The sequence below is a fragment of the Chenopodium quinoa genome, unplaced genomic scaffold, assembly GCF_001683475.1.
Source record: "Chenopodium quinoa cultivar QQ74 unplaced genomic scaffold, ASM168347v1, whole genome shotgun sequence".
In the NCBI taxonomy this organism is placed as follows: domain Eukaryota; kingdom Viridiplantae; phylum Streptophyta; class Magnoliopsida; order Caryophyllales; family Amaranthaceae; genus Chenopodium; species Chenopodium quinoa.
The window spans coordinates 545,785-561,035 of NW_018744616.1; the positions used below are offsets into that span (position 1 = coordinate 545,785).

The window sequence follows — 15,251 nt, forward strand, 5'->3', positions numbered from 1 at the left end:
AAGTTGGCTAAACTTTGTTACATTCTTATATCCTACTTATATCCTACACCTCTTTGTCAAACAAATACATTTGTATACAAGTATCTAACCCATCTGTATATCCTATTGCAATAGACCTTATTTAATACTTTTTAAATACAACGCCCTAAAACAAATATATCTGTATATAAGTATCAAATTATCATTCAACAATTGATAATCTATGTCAATACGCTATAACAACTAAATGTTTATACAAGTCATTCAAGAAAATGCAGTTTCAGCATTAATATACACAAGTACAATAAACTAATCCAAATTGGTCATTCCATTAATTGTGGGTAACTACAGCCAAAGGTTAATCTTCACTACATCCGTAAGAAAGTTGAAATCAACTACCAATAAGCAAAGAAACTAAGCAGTAAGCAAGAGTAGCTTTATGAAAGCTAAACTCCAAAACTATGTTAGCTAAGAGAATATATTAATGAATAAATTATATACATCACAGGCCTTTAACTAAAAGATTCAAGAATAAGTTATCAAACATGCAGTAAGCAGAGTATATACAATGTAATGAATTAAACACTCAAAACACATAATAAACTCTAAAATTTAACCTTCAATTAAATATCTTAAGATTAAGATGTAAGTTGCATACCAAATTAAACCTCTTTTGCAATCTCTTTCTTTTTAACCGAAATTTCTTCAATTGTTTCTTACAACAAGACAACAAACAATGAAATTATAGGTTAAACATAGCAAAAACCCCAAAAAAATATTCTGAAGTTTTTCAACTAGATAAAAACATGAAATTGAAGCAAAAAAAAAAAGAAATATAAATATATATATATATATATATATATTAGAGGTTTAAAAAAACTAGAAAACCGTTCTAATTTTTTCAATAAATATAGCGAAATTCAATAGGTTGAAAGAATTAAATGACAAAAATAATTGACTCAAGAGTTATTGGGCAAATAAAAAGGTCAAATTTAGCAAAAATCATGATAATAATACGAAAACTACCTGATGAATCACTATTCCAGTAAATCGTATAGGTTGTGAGATGGATTGAAACTCACAAATTAAATTCAAGAATTAATGTAAGGAGGAAGATTCCATCGTAAGGGGGTCCTTCCTTAGATGCTCACGGCCATTTAAAAGCTTAGGACTTTACACTTGTTAAGGTGTAGTAGGATTTGAATTCCTGACTGTTTGGGGGACCTTGAATTAGAATTGATTCTATCATCACGCTTTTTTATAAGAAACAAGTAGGACTCGTCAATGAGTTTTGGGAAAACTCATAAACCTCGTTCATGTCTTTCTTCCATGTGGAGTTCATGGAATAATTAGCACGAATCATAAGTTTACCCATGCCCAAATTGGTCTATATAAACCAGAAATGAGTTCAGGAGCAAGGGTACTACAATAACGTTCCTTTTAAGGAGGAATCGCTATTCTAGCCCTAGTACGGCCTCTACTAGCTCTTCTTTTTTCAAAATTTCATCACCAAACAATATATGCAACGCGATACCTAAAACTAAGTTAGTTGATTTTACACTACAAGAAAAAGGGTAATTAGCGACGGCCAAAGTAGTCGCAAATCCGTTGCAAAAATGGATTTGCGACGGATTTGCAACTACTTTGGGTCGTTGCCAAAGACCTCGTCGCAAATCCATTTTTGCGACTAATTTTTGAACAGTCGCAAATTTAGCGACAGATTTGCAACGCCTTTGCAACTACCATTTAGCGACTAACTTTCAAATTTTAGCAACTAAATTATTGTCCGTCGTAATATATTTGCGACGGATTAACAACTACAGAGATCAATGTTTTAATACTACTTTTGCGACGAATTAGTGACTGCAAGACCAAATTTTCGCGACTACGAGACTAAACTTTTGCGACTACGGAGACTAGTTTTATTGTGACGGATTTGCGACTATTGAGACTAATGTTTTTTGCGACGCATTAACAACTACATACGAGACCAAATTTTTGCGACTACAAAACTAATTATTTGTGACAGATTAGCGACTACTAAGACTAATGATTTTGCAACTAACCAATTAGTCTCTAAACCAAATTTGCAGTCGCTAAATATTTGCGACTAACTATCAATATTTGAGACCATAATTAATCGACGACCAATATTAATCACAAAACAAAAAAGGTACCCACGCATAAATTCAAATAACCAAAATGTTAATTTATTCAAATATCCAAAATATCAATCAATTTTGTATCAATGTATTAAAAAACAATATTTAACTCATATGACTAATTGTTCCAAAAGTTACCTCCCATATAAAAAAAGCTACTTCAAACAAGAATTAATAAAAATGTAAAAGACCAGTTGTTCATAAAATTACCACCAAAAAAATAAAAATCACTTAGTTGTATCACGAGAGCGGGTGACTGCAGGCGTAGGAGGCTTATAAGGACGGTAAACTTGTTTTACAAGTGATGCCATTTCCTGCAATGTTTTTTGCATAGCTAATTTTTCCTTCTTCCATGTAGCTTTTTCGATCTCATGATTTTCGACGAATTTCTTAGCACATTTTAAGCTCTCTGCCGCTATTTTTGGCTTTCTTCTACCTTGTTATGGTTTTCTTCCGCCATCTTCTTTAGTTCTTCAACTTGAGAACTTAGTTGAGAAATCATGGAAGGAGTGGAAGATGATGCAGTAGATTGAGAAGTAGGATCACTCTTGTAATACATATGTGAAGCACTCCCTAAACCGTAGACTTTTCCTTTCTTTTACCCACCTACAACCTCCAAGTAGACTTTGACGGGGTTTATCTCAATTCCTTTGTTCTTATATTCCTCAAGTTTTTCCATATATTCTCCCTGCATTAAGATATGTATTAGTAACTATGATCTCAAATGTTAAAACTTAAATAAACTAAATACATTTTAAAAAAAAAAAACAACTATAATAAAAATACAAGCAATGACTCGGGACATCGTCCGGGATAAAAACTTGTTTGGACTTCTAAAACACAATTTAATTTAATTGTTATCTTATAGTCTTTCATTTTGGACATCAGATCAGTACATAGTAGTAAAAACTTGCCTTTAGATACCATCTGATTTATTTAGATACCATCTGAGTTTGGTTACAAAGTGAAAAGTTAGGTGATGGTCTAAGCAAATGGTATTGATGGCAGTGAGGGTCCAAGCAGTTATTAGTAAAATAATTTATGTAAGCAGTTATTAGTAAAAATTTCGACAAGGTCTCCTTTGTAAATTGAAGAATTCCCTCCTATAGGGTATGGCTTCAAAATAAACCTGTTTCAATTCACATTATGCCATACCACATTAATCATATGATTAATGCCGGCAATTCATTCTCATCCTCCAACTCAATCACACAAACAAATAAACAATCCATTATATCTCCAAACATTAACTACCATATATCTTTTTGTAATCTTAGAAAAATATAGAAGTATACTCATACCATGACTTTTTGAGACTTGTCACCCATCAATTCAACTTAATCATTGCCCACACAAACAGAATGAGTGCTCTCATAGACTTCAGTAGCAGTTGGTAAAATTCCATCCTTTTTCTTTGTCTTGTATTAGAAGAAGTTGTTAGCACTTAAATAAAACAACAAAAAATAGGGGGACATAGACTACAGAGCAATTGCAATAAAGACCAGTTATAGTCATCTATATTAGTGGCTAAAAAGTTTCTACTTGCTTCAATCTTATATTAAAAATCATAAGTTTGCTACTAAAATCATACACTTACCATTTTTTTAACCACTTGAGGAGTAGATACGCTACCTTGGCGATGGCCAGGTCAAACTTCTCTAATGTTTGGCAAGATAACCGATTATCTCTTGCTTGGTTAGAACGTTTCAGAAAATCAGGATGCTTACGCTTATTTATGAATTCAGCTCGAACAGTGTCTGTCATGAAACTAACTTGCTTATGGAGAGCCATTTTGAAAATTTGGTTCAATGTAACCCTAAGTCGGTCCCCAGCTTTTTTGTCAAATTCTCTCCTAGCCTTAGCATCGAACTCAGGTCTCCAAGTATATGTACGCTGCACATAATTAACATGTAAAGTAAATTATTTTAACTCAAAATAGCATATTATACATTAATAATTTTATTTCTGATTTATTTAACATAAAGCAGCCCAACTTCAGATTGTTATCTCTAACTTCAAACTGTTTTATCTAGGCATGCAGTAAATATGGCCAGCAGTACCAAGTGAAATATAAATCAGAGTATAAATCAGATACAATTGTGCCATCACTTCAAAAGGGCAACAAAGTATATGCATTAATTTAATATTTGTCTGCTACCTATATGGTCAGCCATTGGGTGATATCTGTCATCCCTTAAGCATCCAAACACTGGCTAACATGTAGAGCCTTCATGAAGATCAAATAAGATTCTGGCATACTAGCATTGTAGCTTCTATTGTGAAGATTGTAAACTTTCTCTAAATGTCGATTTTACAGGTTAATCTTTGCTACTCTTTGCTACTGGTGTAGTAATGCCAGAACATAAGCACATAAATGTTCTCTGCTTTTTTAGGATGTGAATTAGGCCATGTAATTGTTACAAACCATAACTTTTGAGGTACAATAGTTATATGAATATGATGATATTTCTTTTAGGAAAATATTTTTTCTGCCACTGAAAATTTCTTTTAGGAAAATATCTAGTATAACAATAATATAGTTATATGAATATGATATGGACTCTTAAGGTCAGTGATCAGTCTGACACTCTGAAGGTCTCCAGTTCGAGTAGTTTTTTTCCCCTAACATAACAACTTGAAAGAAATTAAGAGAAAGTGAATGTAGATTATAATACTTTGAAGTCTAAATGTAGGATGGAACTAGGAAATGTATCATATTAACTACGAGTATATTATTAACAAAAGCGGGTATGCAATAGGTTATAGGTGTAGTTGGTAATTCACTAATTTGTATAACGCGAGAATCCAAAATAAGCTAAGTAAAAGCAGAAAATTTGATTATGATATGGTTAGAAAAGTAATACAATTTATTTATGCATACAACTTGGAGGATATGTAGTAGGTTATCAAGGATTGGTGTTTCCATCATTTTTTTGGCATATACATCATACTATTTTTAGCTCATAACTAGTGTGTGGCCCAAAATATGCCTCGGGTAGCTATTCATCCGCTAGCTAGGTAAATATATTGAAACGGTTTTAATGTAATTTAACTCTTAACATTCATAGGTAACAGAAATAACACTGTCTTGAATGTCTACCACTCACTCATCGGGCCAGCAAGCTAAGGTCCATCTAGGGTGGACTTTGCATAAGTAGATCTTTTAATAGAAAAAAGAGCAATAATCACCAACTCATTACCTGCTGCTGCTGCTGGGGTTTTACGCATCAATGTTGATGCTGCTGTGAAGGAGGGATAGGGAGTGGGTCTTGGGGCTGTGATCAGAGATGACCAGGGCAGAATTAGTTTTCAACATAAATGTAATCCTTTAGTTTTACTTTAGTTGGGAGCTCAAAGGAGCTACTTTAAAGGTCAAACATAGAACAATAAATGATCATGATCATCAATCATCAAGAGTAACTCACTTCATCTAGATCAAGCACAACTTGTCAATTGGCATTTAGTCTGACTGATTGGTTCCTAATACTAGAGCAGGAGTTAAAAAATGGCTAAATCTACTCTGCCCTAATATGAAAGGCTTTCCACATAGAATAGGCCATGCTTTCCATAAAGAATTAGAGACTCAAAGCTAATATTGAAACATGCAACTTCACTAGTTTAAGAGCAATGAATACAAGAGAAAATCTTAAATTCTAAACATACCTTAAACTCAGTGAACCAACGATCCCTAACCATAAGTGGAACCTCAGTAAAATTCATGTATGGATGGTTGTAGTGTGCCTTCCAAGATTTTGTGACATTTCCACTAACGGTATGGTCCTCAAACTTGATGCAAGAAAGATTAAGCACAAGCATAAAAAATGATAATAAGCTACAAAGACAACAAATATAATACATAGATGAATATAAATGAACATAGCCCATCTGGTGAGAGCTCAATCTTTCCTTGTTCCACTCCATTCAAATTTTGTGGTGCCATATCATTCTCAACAGTAACATCAGTATTAGAATTTACTTGTACCTATTCATTAGAAGGTGGTGGTGTGGGTCGTGTGACCACAGGATTGTCTTGATCAACCGATTGATTATTGGCTCGGACACCGCCTTGATTACCTCCCCGACCAATTTTTGAATTTTTCATGAAGGATTTCATTTCCAAAGAACTAGAAAGATCATAAGCTCAAAAATTAATTTATACATAATAACCCATGATAAATTTATTTTTAAAAAAAAAGTAAGCTCACAAACATGATCAACAAATTTTAAAACATTTATCATATATCAAACAAATAAGATAAAACACATTGTCTATCAAACAAATAAGCCCATAACAAAGAAAACATATTTTAAAACTACAAGCTTTGAAATTATTCTTCTTCTTCATCATCCACATCATCATCATCATCATCCTCGTCATCGTTGTCAGTATATCCTAACTCTCTATCAACCTCTTCTTCAGATTCAGATTCAGTATCATCCCATTCATCTTCTTCATGTTGTTCTTCCTCTTTACTACCTGAGGCGTCCTCCTCCATTTCATCCATATCCTCGTACATAACACCATCATCATCATCTGAACAAAGGGTTGGGGTCTCAACAATGTCTAATTGGAAAATTGACTCATCGATTGGGACATCCACAGTTGACCTAGCTTTAGTCTTAAAAACAGCCAACCATTGACTCTTATCTTTCTTTAATCTTGGATAAGAGGTAAAATACACTTGATAAACCTAATGTGCTAGAACAAAAGGATCATATGCAGAGTATTTCTTAGAGTGGTTCACATCAACTAATCTATACTGTTCATGAATATTCATGTCATTCACTGAATCCATCCAATTACATTTAAACAAGACGGTTTTGAAGACATTTACGGTCCCCAAGTAGACCAGCTCAATGACTTCTTCTAAAATGCCAAAGTAATCAATTTCCTCCTCACTTATTACACCTACACCATAATTCATAGTTGCCTTGTGCTTTCCATAATCAAATGTGTGAAACTTAAAGCCATTGATGTCAAATTGCCTCCATGTTTTGACTTGTCTAGACGGACCCATGGCAAGTGCTCGAATCACTTCATCAGTCTCATTAGATTCGATAACCTAATTTCAAATTCAAGCCATTAATTAATAAAATATATAACCTTAGTCATATTTAGCGAATGATATATTGAAACTTGATTGTAAAAACTTACGAAATCCTGAAACCATTTGGAAAATTCATGTGAAAACTTGCTCCAAATATCATGAAGGTCAATACCAGGATATTTTTGCATCATCGACTCTTCAAACTTCCTATAAACCTTAAAACGTCAATTATCTAGCAAATTGCATAAAATAACTACCAATTATAGAAATTTATACCTTTCATATTCTCCTAACACACCACAATTAGAAAGAACATAGTGGTGTGCGTGCCTGACTTCTTTCGAATCTAAAAACCTAGTTTGGACACTTTTGCCATGACCTTTTCTAAATTGGAATAATTATGGTATAGTTGAATCTAAATCATCATCATCAACAACATTACGTCCTAGATCTCTAGATTTCGTATCAACATGAGGTTGAAAGTAATAAGAACAAAAGTTGGAAATCTCTTCTGCTCTGATTTTATTATGTTTTTTAGCCTAATTTGCATCGTGGTTATCCTCATCTAATGGTATCCTCGTCTAATGGCCAAGGTTGATGTCACATAGATATTGGGAAATAAAACCGGATTTGACAATGACAACAATACACCTTATTCAACCCAGATAAGAAGATGAGGGTAGTGGGAAATGTGAGGATATCAAAACAACATATGTAGTATGTAATTAACACTATTAAAAGTTTCTTAGTCAAGTTAACAGTGAATGACCAAGAAACTTGCATGCTTAATTACAAGCTCTTCACCCCTGACTCCCTGAGTCCTTACCCAAGTAGTTTGCACAACTCATAACAGCTATATGTTCACTACAGAAACCTGAAGTTGAAATGCATAACTCCAGCACCAATTCGCTTTAATGATTTGCTAATACATTTAACTTCATAATTAATCCAAACACATTTCCAATCCAAAAGCAAATCCAATTCTCCAAATAAGTGATCCATGATTACACATTATATAGAGGTGAAGTGAATTCAGACCAAGCAGATACTCAGAAAACAAAATGAGTGAATGCATTTATGCATTTGATGCCGGGTCAAGGTAAATTTTTATATCCAATTAGAATAACTTGCTGCCCCACAACTCAAATTAGGAGCAAACTCAATTAACATACTGTTATTCTAGCAACCACCCACAACGGTTGCCATGACAACCAACCAGCAGCAAATTTGGCTCAAAAACATAATAAAATCAGAGCAAACAAGAATTCAATTATAACTAGCGAGCCTCAATACCCTCTAATGAACAGGAATTCAGAGCAAAACGAGAATTCAATTAACAACAACCCCCCCCCCTTCACGAAATATACTTGTATATATTTTACAAATAATAGTTAAAAAAAGGGGTCGAAATAACTAGAAATGGGATTTTTACATTGAAAATCATTAGGGATTTTTGCATACTCAATCAATTTTGATTGATTTTTAATTAATTGACTTCAATTAGACCATGGAAACCAAATTAAAATCAATAATTGGACCCAAAAAAAATCAATGATAACCCTAAAATTCATAGTCGACAAATTACAATAAGCGAAGGGTGGAAGGAATTTAAACTTACCTGGGAAGAGACATGGTGGCGCAGCGGAGCTAAGGAAGATGAAGAACGACGGTGAGGGGCTGAGGGTTGATTCTCTAAAATTAACCCTTCTGCGTGTATCTTTCAGAGTGATTAATTCTTTTTTTTTCTTTTTTTTGTTTTGTTTCACGAGTTAAATGATTAAGGGGTTTTTTTTTGAGAAAGAGTATGATAGTTCTTGTTTTTGACGGTGAATAAGAGTATAAGTCTGATTGATAATTCTTGTTTTTTTTGCGGCAATAACCTTTTTTTTTTCGTTTTTTTTAGGAATAAGGGGTTTTTTTATTTTTTTTTATTATACTAAGGGTTTTTTTTTTTCTTTTTAATAAATATTAAAAATAATAGTAGCAACCACCGTGTTAGTTGCAAATTATTACAAGAGCGTCGCAGATTAGCAACCGCATAACAACTATTATAAATTCGGTTGCAAATTTTGTGACTACTCATCTTTTTCTGTCGCAAAAATATTTTTTGCAACTGATTATTATAGTAGTCGCAAAAATCAGTCGCTAATTAACGATCGCATAGCAACTATTGCCAATTCGGTTGCAAAATTTGCGACTACTCGTCTTTTTCAGTCGCTAAAATTATTTTTGCAGCTAATTATTATGGTAGTCGCAAAATTTCGTTGCTAATTCACCTTTTTCTTGTAGCGTTATTGATTAGGGGATTTTTATCCACCAAGCGCCGTTTGACAAGTGGACCAACCAGGTTCCGCCACGCGTCCTCCACGGACCACTTAAGACACGCCACGTGTCCACCCATGCCAAATGGGACAACCGGCCATCAAGGCCCATTTCAGTCTAGAAGCCCGATCGGCCCTAGGTTTACCTTAAACCTAGAGAGTTGCACGCTTCCCAAGGCTATAAATACTCGATTAATCCTCATTAATCAAGAGACCGAATTATTTACGGAACACACTAATAACCGGCTGATCTCGCTAGGAAAGCAGATTACCTACATTAAATACTCTCACCTAGAGAGACCTTATTACTTTAATTTCTGTATTAATTACTCCTTAATCAGGTACTAACTTGACCGTTGGAGGCGGAGCTCTCAGGAGTCTCCGTTATTTTGCAGGTACAGGCGTCCGGTTCCAGTCTCGGAATTGTAACTCTCCCGCAGGACATCAGAAAACCCCGAAACATTTGGCGCCGTCTGTGGGGAGAGTACTTCAGAGATGGCATCCAAGTCTGTACCGACCCCAGAAGAGAGGCGTCCCCTAGACGACCCTCAAGTTCAGTCGGACCATGATACCGAAAGTGAATTTGAAGTTGAAACTCATACAGCTCCAGACGGGACCCTAAGGGCCCGCCGTACCCGTCATACTGAAATAAGGGAACGGGGGTATCTTCAAACAGGAAGCGAGCCAGCAGGCGCACCGCTTGCTCGGCAACAGCCGACTGATGGGTCTGCTCCCATCACAAGGAACGAACTCATGACCTTCATGAGGGGATTCAAGGGAGAGATCCAAGAGTTGATCAACAAAAAACCGCCTGCTTCAGTCAAAGAGCAGGCGGCCAAAAAACCTTCCACTTCACTGAAGAGGAAGCCAGTTCAAGGGCGAGAGGCGACTCCCCATCCTAAATCTAAGAAGCGGGAGCCGTCTGCTCTTGATTTCACAAAACTCCGTTATCCTACGGGAAATAGGAAACCGGTTCGTCATATTCAGGCGGACGGGTCAAAGCAAACGTTCACAGATGCTCGGCACCTGCTAGAGCAGAAGAGGAGTGACCGATTATCAGAGTCGGCTTCTACTTCAAATTTTCAGGACAGTTTGCGAAATGCCTCGATGAGGCCAACTCAGTCGTACCATGAGAGTCAGTCAGGCGGCACCTCCCGACAGTCTGGCTTTCATAGTGCGCAGGCGGTACCAAATTTGCCATTTGTGCCGCAACAACAATATTTTATGCAGCCACCTCCATTTGGTGGACCTGCAGCAAAAAACGTCCAACCTATGGACTGGCAGCTACGGCTGCTTAGACTTGGTGAACAGCCGTCGGCCTTCTCCAAGGAAATTACTGAAGCCGCTCAGCCGGCCAAAGTAAAAAATGTTTTAGTAGGCGCCTATGATGGCACTACTAACCCGGAAGACCATCTGATGGCATTCACCAACCTGATGTACCTTCAAGGGTTGGATGATCCCACTTGGTGCAAGTGTTTCCCAGCAACTCTCAAGGGAATTGCACAGCAATGGTTCGGCAACCTGCCGACTGGTTGTGTAAACAGTTTCAGGACGCTTGCTTACTTATTTGCCTCCAACTTTGCAATGAACATTCCTGCGAAGAAAACGACCCTTGATTTGGGAACAATTCAGCAGGGTGAAAAGGAGGGGCTTCGTTCCTACATCAGGCGGTTCAACCTGATGAGAATACAGATTCAAGGGTTACCGGATGAGGTAGCTTATACTGACTTTTTTAGAGGTCTCAAAGACGGGTCTACCTTCAAATTTGATTTAGTTCGAAAAAGGGTGGCGACTCTTCAAGAGGCCTTGATTGAAGCAGAAGCCTATATACAGGCGACTGATCTGTGTACAATGAAACAGTCGGACGGGAAGAGGTTCGACAATAGAGAAGGACGACAGAAACAGTCGTCCAACAAAGATGAAAAAAGAAAAGGGGTCTGGGCGGCTGATTCCTCTAAACAGCCGGCCAAGAAGAAAAAGGAATTCAAACCATACTCCCCAAAGTATGTGTTTAACAAGGATAACCAGTTTATCCTAAAAGAAATAAAGGGACGGCTCTCAATTGAGAAACCGCTCCCCATGAAGGGTTCTGCGAGCAACCGGAACCAAGACAAAATCTGTGCTTATCATGATGACATTGGTCATCACACCAACGACTGCATTAGTCTCATGCGGTACCTAGACCGCTTGGCTGATCAAGGTGATCTTGACACTTATGTCAAGAAATCTACGGGAATACTTCCTCAAAAAAGCAGTCGGCCAAAAAGAATCAACAGGCCGACAGTTCCGATACTGATGATGCAGTCGTCTACACCATTGCAGGCGGCTTCTCAGGAGGCGGCCCCACTATTAGGGGCAACAAAGATAATATAAGGCGGTTAGATGTAAATTCCGTTCACCAAGAACGACCGTCCAAATATACATTTCCTGAGATTGTCATCACTGAAGAGGATCTAGGAGGAATAAGGGGGCCGCATGACGACCCTCTCGTTATTGAATGTAAAGTGGCCAACCAGAGAGTTGGTCGAATCCTCATAGATACTGGGAGCTCTTCAGATCTCATCAGCAGCAAATGTCTGTCAAAACTGAAATATCAGACGGACTGCATACATCCGGCCTCCCACCCTTTAATAGGGTTTGGAGGAGGAGTCGTCCACCCACTGGGACGAGTTGATCTACCCGTCCGCCTGGGCGAAAAAGGGGAAGGACGACACATGGTAGTCCGATTCCTAGTTGTAGAGGAACTCTCTGCCTACAACATGATTCTGGGTCGCCCAACCCTGAATAGTGCCAAGGCTGTTATAATCCCGTCACTTATGCTGCTTAAGTTTGAAAGGGACAATGGAACAGTCGGCTCCCTAAGGGGAGATCAGAGGATGGCCCGAGAGTGCTATCTCTCGGATGTCAAACCCACTGCTAAGGCCACTGGGTCAAGTGGAGAAAAAACAGACCTTGACAATGTCAAGGAAAGTGCGCCTGTTCAAGAAACAGGCGACAGAAAAAGAAAGGCGTCCCAGACAGAGTCCGCCAGAAAGGCAAGAAAATAGCAATCATTGGCAGAGGACCGGCCGGATGAGTTCCGCCCTCAGCCGGCTGGTGAGCATACGGACCTGATATTAGACGACTCCCGCCCTGACCGAACAGTCAAAGTTGGGACGACTGCTCTGAGAAACCTTGGTGATGACTTTCACAACCTGTTGAAAGAATACAAGGACATCTTTGCATTTGAAGTCCATGAAATGCCAGGCATTAGTCCTGATCTGGCAGTACACAAACTCGCTGTGGATCCGAAAAAGAAGCCGGTACGGCAAAAGAAGCGGAACCATGGTGAAGAAAGAGGTCAGGCGGCCGCCGCCGAAGTCAAAAAATTACTTGATGCAGGGTTCATTCGGCAATGTTACTTCCCAGATTGGGTTGCAAATGTGGTACTTGTTAAAAAGCCGAATGGCACCTGGCGAATGTGTGTAGATTACACAGACTTGAACAAGGCGTGCCCCAAAGACAGTTACCCTCTGCCCAAAATTGATAACCTGGTCGACTCAACAGCCGGCCATGCCTTGATGAGTTTTATGGACGCCTATTCTGGTTTTCATCAAATTCCTTTGTGGAAGAAAGATCAGGAGAAGACGGCCTTCGTCACTGATCAGGGATTATACTGTTATACGGTCATGCCGTTTGGTCTTAAGAATGCCCCGGCTACATTCCAACGAATGATAAACACAGTGTTCTTTGATCAGATTGGGAGAAACGTCGAGGCATACATTGATGATATGATTGTTAAGACTAAACTTCAGAAAGATCATCTGACGGACCTCCGAGAAACTTTCGCCACACTCAGGCGGCACCATGTCATGCTCAATCCCAAGAAATGTGTATTTGGAGTTGAGTCTGGGAAATTTCTCGGATTCCTTATCAACCAGAGAGGAATAGAGGCGAACCCTGAGAAGGTACAGGCGGTCATTGACATGCAGTCGCCTCGTACCGTCCGAGAGGTTCAGAAGTTAACAGGTTGTCTGGCGGCCTTGGGAAGATTTCTAAGCCGATCAGGCGACAAATGCCTATACTTTTTCCAGGCAATTAAGAAAAAGGCAAGGTTTGAATGGGGGCCGGATGCTGAGGCCGCCTTCCAGAAATTAAAGGTTCACTTGCATTCCTTGCCAAGGCTGGTCAGCCCTTTGCCCAAAGAAAATCTCTACATGTACCTGGCCGTCTCTGATCATGCGTTAAGCGCGGTGCTCCTTGCTGAAAGGGACGGCTGTCAACTTCCGGTCTACTTTGTCAGTCACGTACTGAAAAATGCCGAGTTGAGGTATCCCCTAGTGGAGAAATTTGGTCTTGCACTCTTCATGGCTGTTAAAAAATTGAAGCCCTACTTTCTGGCACATGCAGTCGTCGTGTATACCGACCAACCGATCAAGCGGCCCCTTACCACCATGGAGTCCTCCGGACGAATGATCAAATGGGCCATAGAAATGCAGAGTCTCGAAGTTACTTTCGAGCCTAGAAAAGCAGTGAAGGGGCAAGCCTTTGCTGACTTTATTGTAGAGATGACTCGTCCTCCAGACTCTCAAGTTCCAGACCAAGTCTGGAAGGTATATGTGGACGGAAGCTCTACTTCAAACGGTTGTGGAGCAGGCGTCGTATGTCAATCTCCAGAGGGCGACAGGTTCGAGTATGCTCTACGCTTCAGTTTCCAGGCTTCAAACAATGAGGCAGAATATGAAGCTTTACTAGCCGGGATCCGCATGTGTAAGGCGGCCGGGCAAGGAAAATAGACGCCTGTTCTGATTCACAACTGATAGTGAGTCAGTACAATGGCGAATACGAAGCAACACATCCGGCCATGATCAAATATTTACAGGCGGTCCGACAAGCAGTCGGCTCCCTTGAGGATTTCCATCTGATCCAAGTACCGAGATCAGAAAACAACCAGGCAGATGCACTCTCGAAATTAGCATCATCCGCCTCCTCCGATACTCCTCGAACTGTGTTTTGGAAGTAATGGAGAAGAGAAGCATCGAGGAAAATCCTATTGGAATTCTAGACAGAAGCTCAACCTGGATGGATTCAATCAGGGCATATCTGACAAACGGTACACTGCCGGATGATCCTCAACAGGCGGCATCACTGAAAAAACGAGCCTCCTGTTTTGAAATGATACAGGGGGAACTGCACAAGAGGGGGCACCTTCAACCCTTCTTAAAGTGTGTTACTCCTGAAAAGGGACGAGAGATACTAGATGATCTTCACTCTGGTTTCTGTGCTTCCCATATAGGTGGTAGGATGCTTGCTCAAAGGGCAAGGCGGCAGGGCTACTTTTGGCCTACTTTGGAAGCAGATGCAATGGAGATGGTGAAAAAATGTGACAAGTGCCAAAGGTTTGGCAAATTAATTCACCGTCCGGCTACTGACCTCACTACCATTCACAGCCCACTACCGTTTGCTAAGTGGGGCATGGACATTCTGGGTCCATATACGCCTGCTACAGGCGGCAGAAGGTATATACTTGTTGCCGTTGACTACTTCACTAAATGGGTAGAGGCGGAGGCTGTAAAGGGAATCAAGACGAAAGATGTAATTTCATTCATTTGGAAAAACGTCATCACTCGGTTCGGGGTTCCCATGTCTATGGTTTTTGATAATGGTCCCCAATTTGAGACGCCTGTTCTCAAAAGCTGGTTGGGAGACCAAGGAATTGGACATTACTTTGCATCTGTCGGCCGTCCACAAGCAAACGGCCA

At 39.0% G+C, this 15,251-nt stretch overlaps 1 protein-coding gene across 6 annotated transcripts; it reads right to left on the reverse strand.

Moving 5' to 3' along the window:
- Positions 1–2,559: 2,559 nt before the first annotated feature.
- On the reverse strand, positions 2,560–9,059 carry LOC110700015. Of its 6 annotated transcripts, XR_002507066.1 has the most exons (6): positions 8,808–9,059; positions 5,805–6,265; positions 5,342–5,416; positions 3,739–4,034; positions 3,443–3,559; positions 2,560–2,829 (listed from the first exon to the last, which is right to left on the reverse strand). XR_002507066.1 is itself a non-coding variant. In XM_021877501.1 (5 exons), the coding sequence occupies exons 3-5, from the start codon at positions 5,859–5,861 to the stop codon at positions 2,778–2,780; spliced, it is 405 nt and encodes a 134-aa protein (XP_021733193.1). In that variant the 5' UTR covers positions 5,862–5,927; positions 6,124–6,265; positions 8,808–9,056; the 3' UTR covers positions 2,560–2,777. The 6 variants fall into 6 exon arrangements, 4 of the variants coding, with proteins under 4 accessions (XP_021733193.1, XP_021733190.1, XP_021733192.1 ...); XR_002507065.1 differs by lacking the exon at positions 5,342–5,416 and having other exon boundaries at positions 8,808–9,058; XM_021877501.1 differs by lacking the exons at positions 3,443–3,559; positions 5,342–5,416 and having other exon boundaries at positions 5,805–5,927; positions 6,124–6,265; positions 8,808–9,056.
- Positions 9,060–15,251: the final 6,192 nt, after the last annotated feature.

Bases quoted from the DNA above. Each gene is read 5' to 3' on its own strand.
- LOC110700015 (XM_021877498.1), bottom strand. From the start codon at position 6,062: ATGGAGTGGAACAAGGAAAGATTGAGCTCTCACCAGATGGGCTATGTT. The intron at 4,035-5,804 runs GTATGTTTAGAA...AATTATGTGCAG, and splicing joins GTTGGTTCACTGAGTTTAAG to CGTACATATACTTGGAGACC. The intron at 2,830-3,738 runs GTAAGTGTATGA...ATCTTAATGCAG, and splicing joins CTCAAGTGGTTAAAAAAATG to GGAGAATATATGGAAAAACT.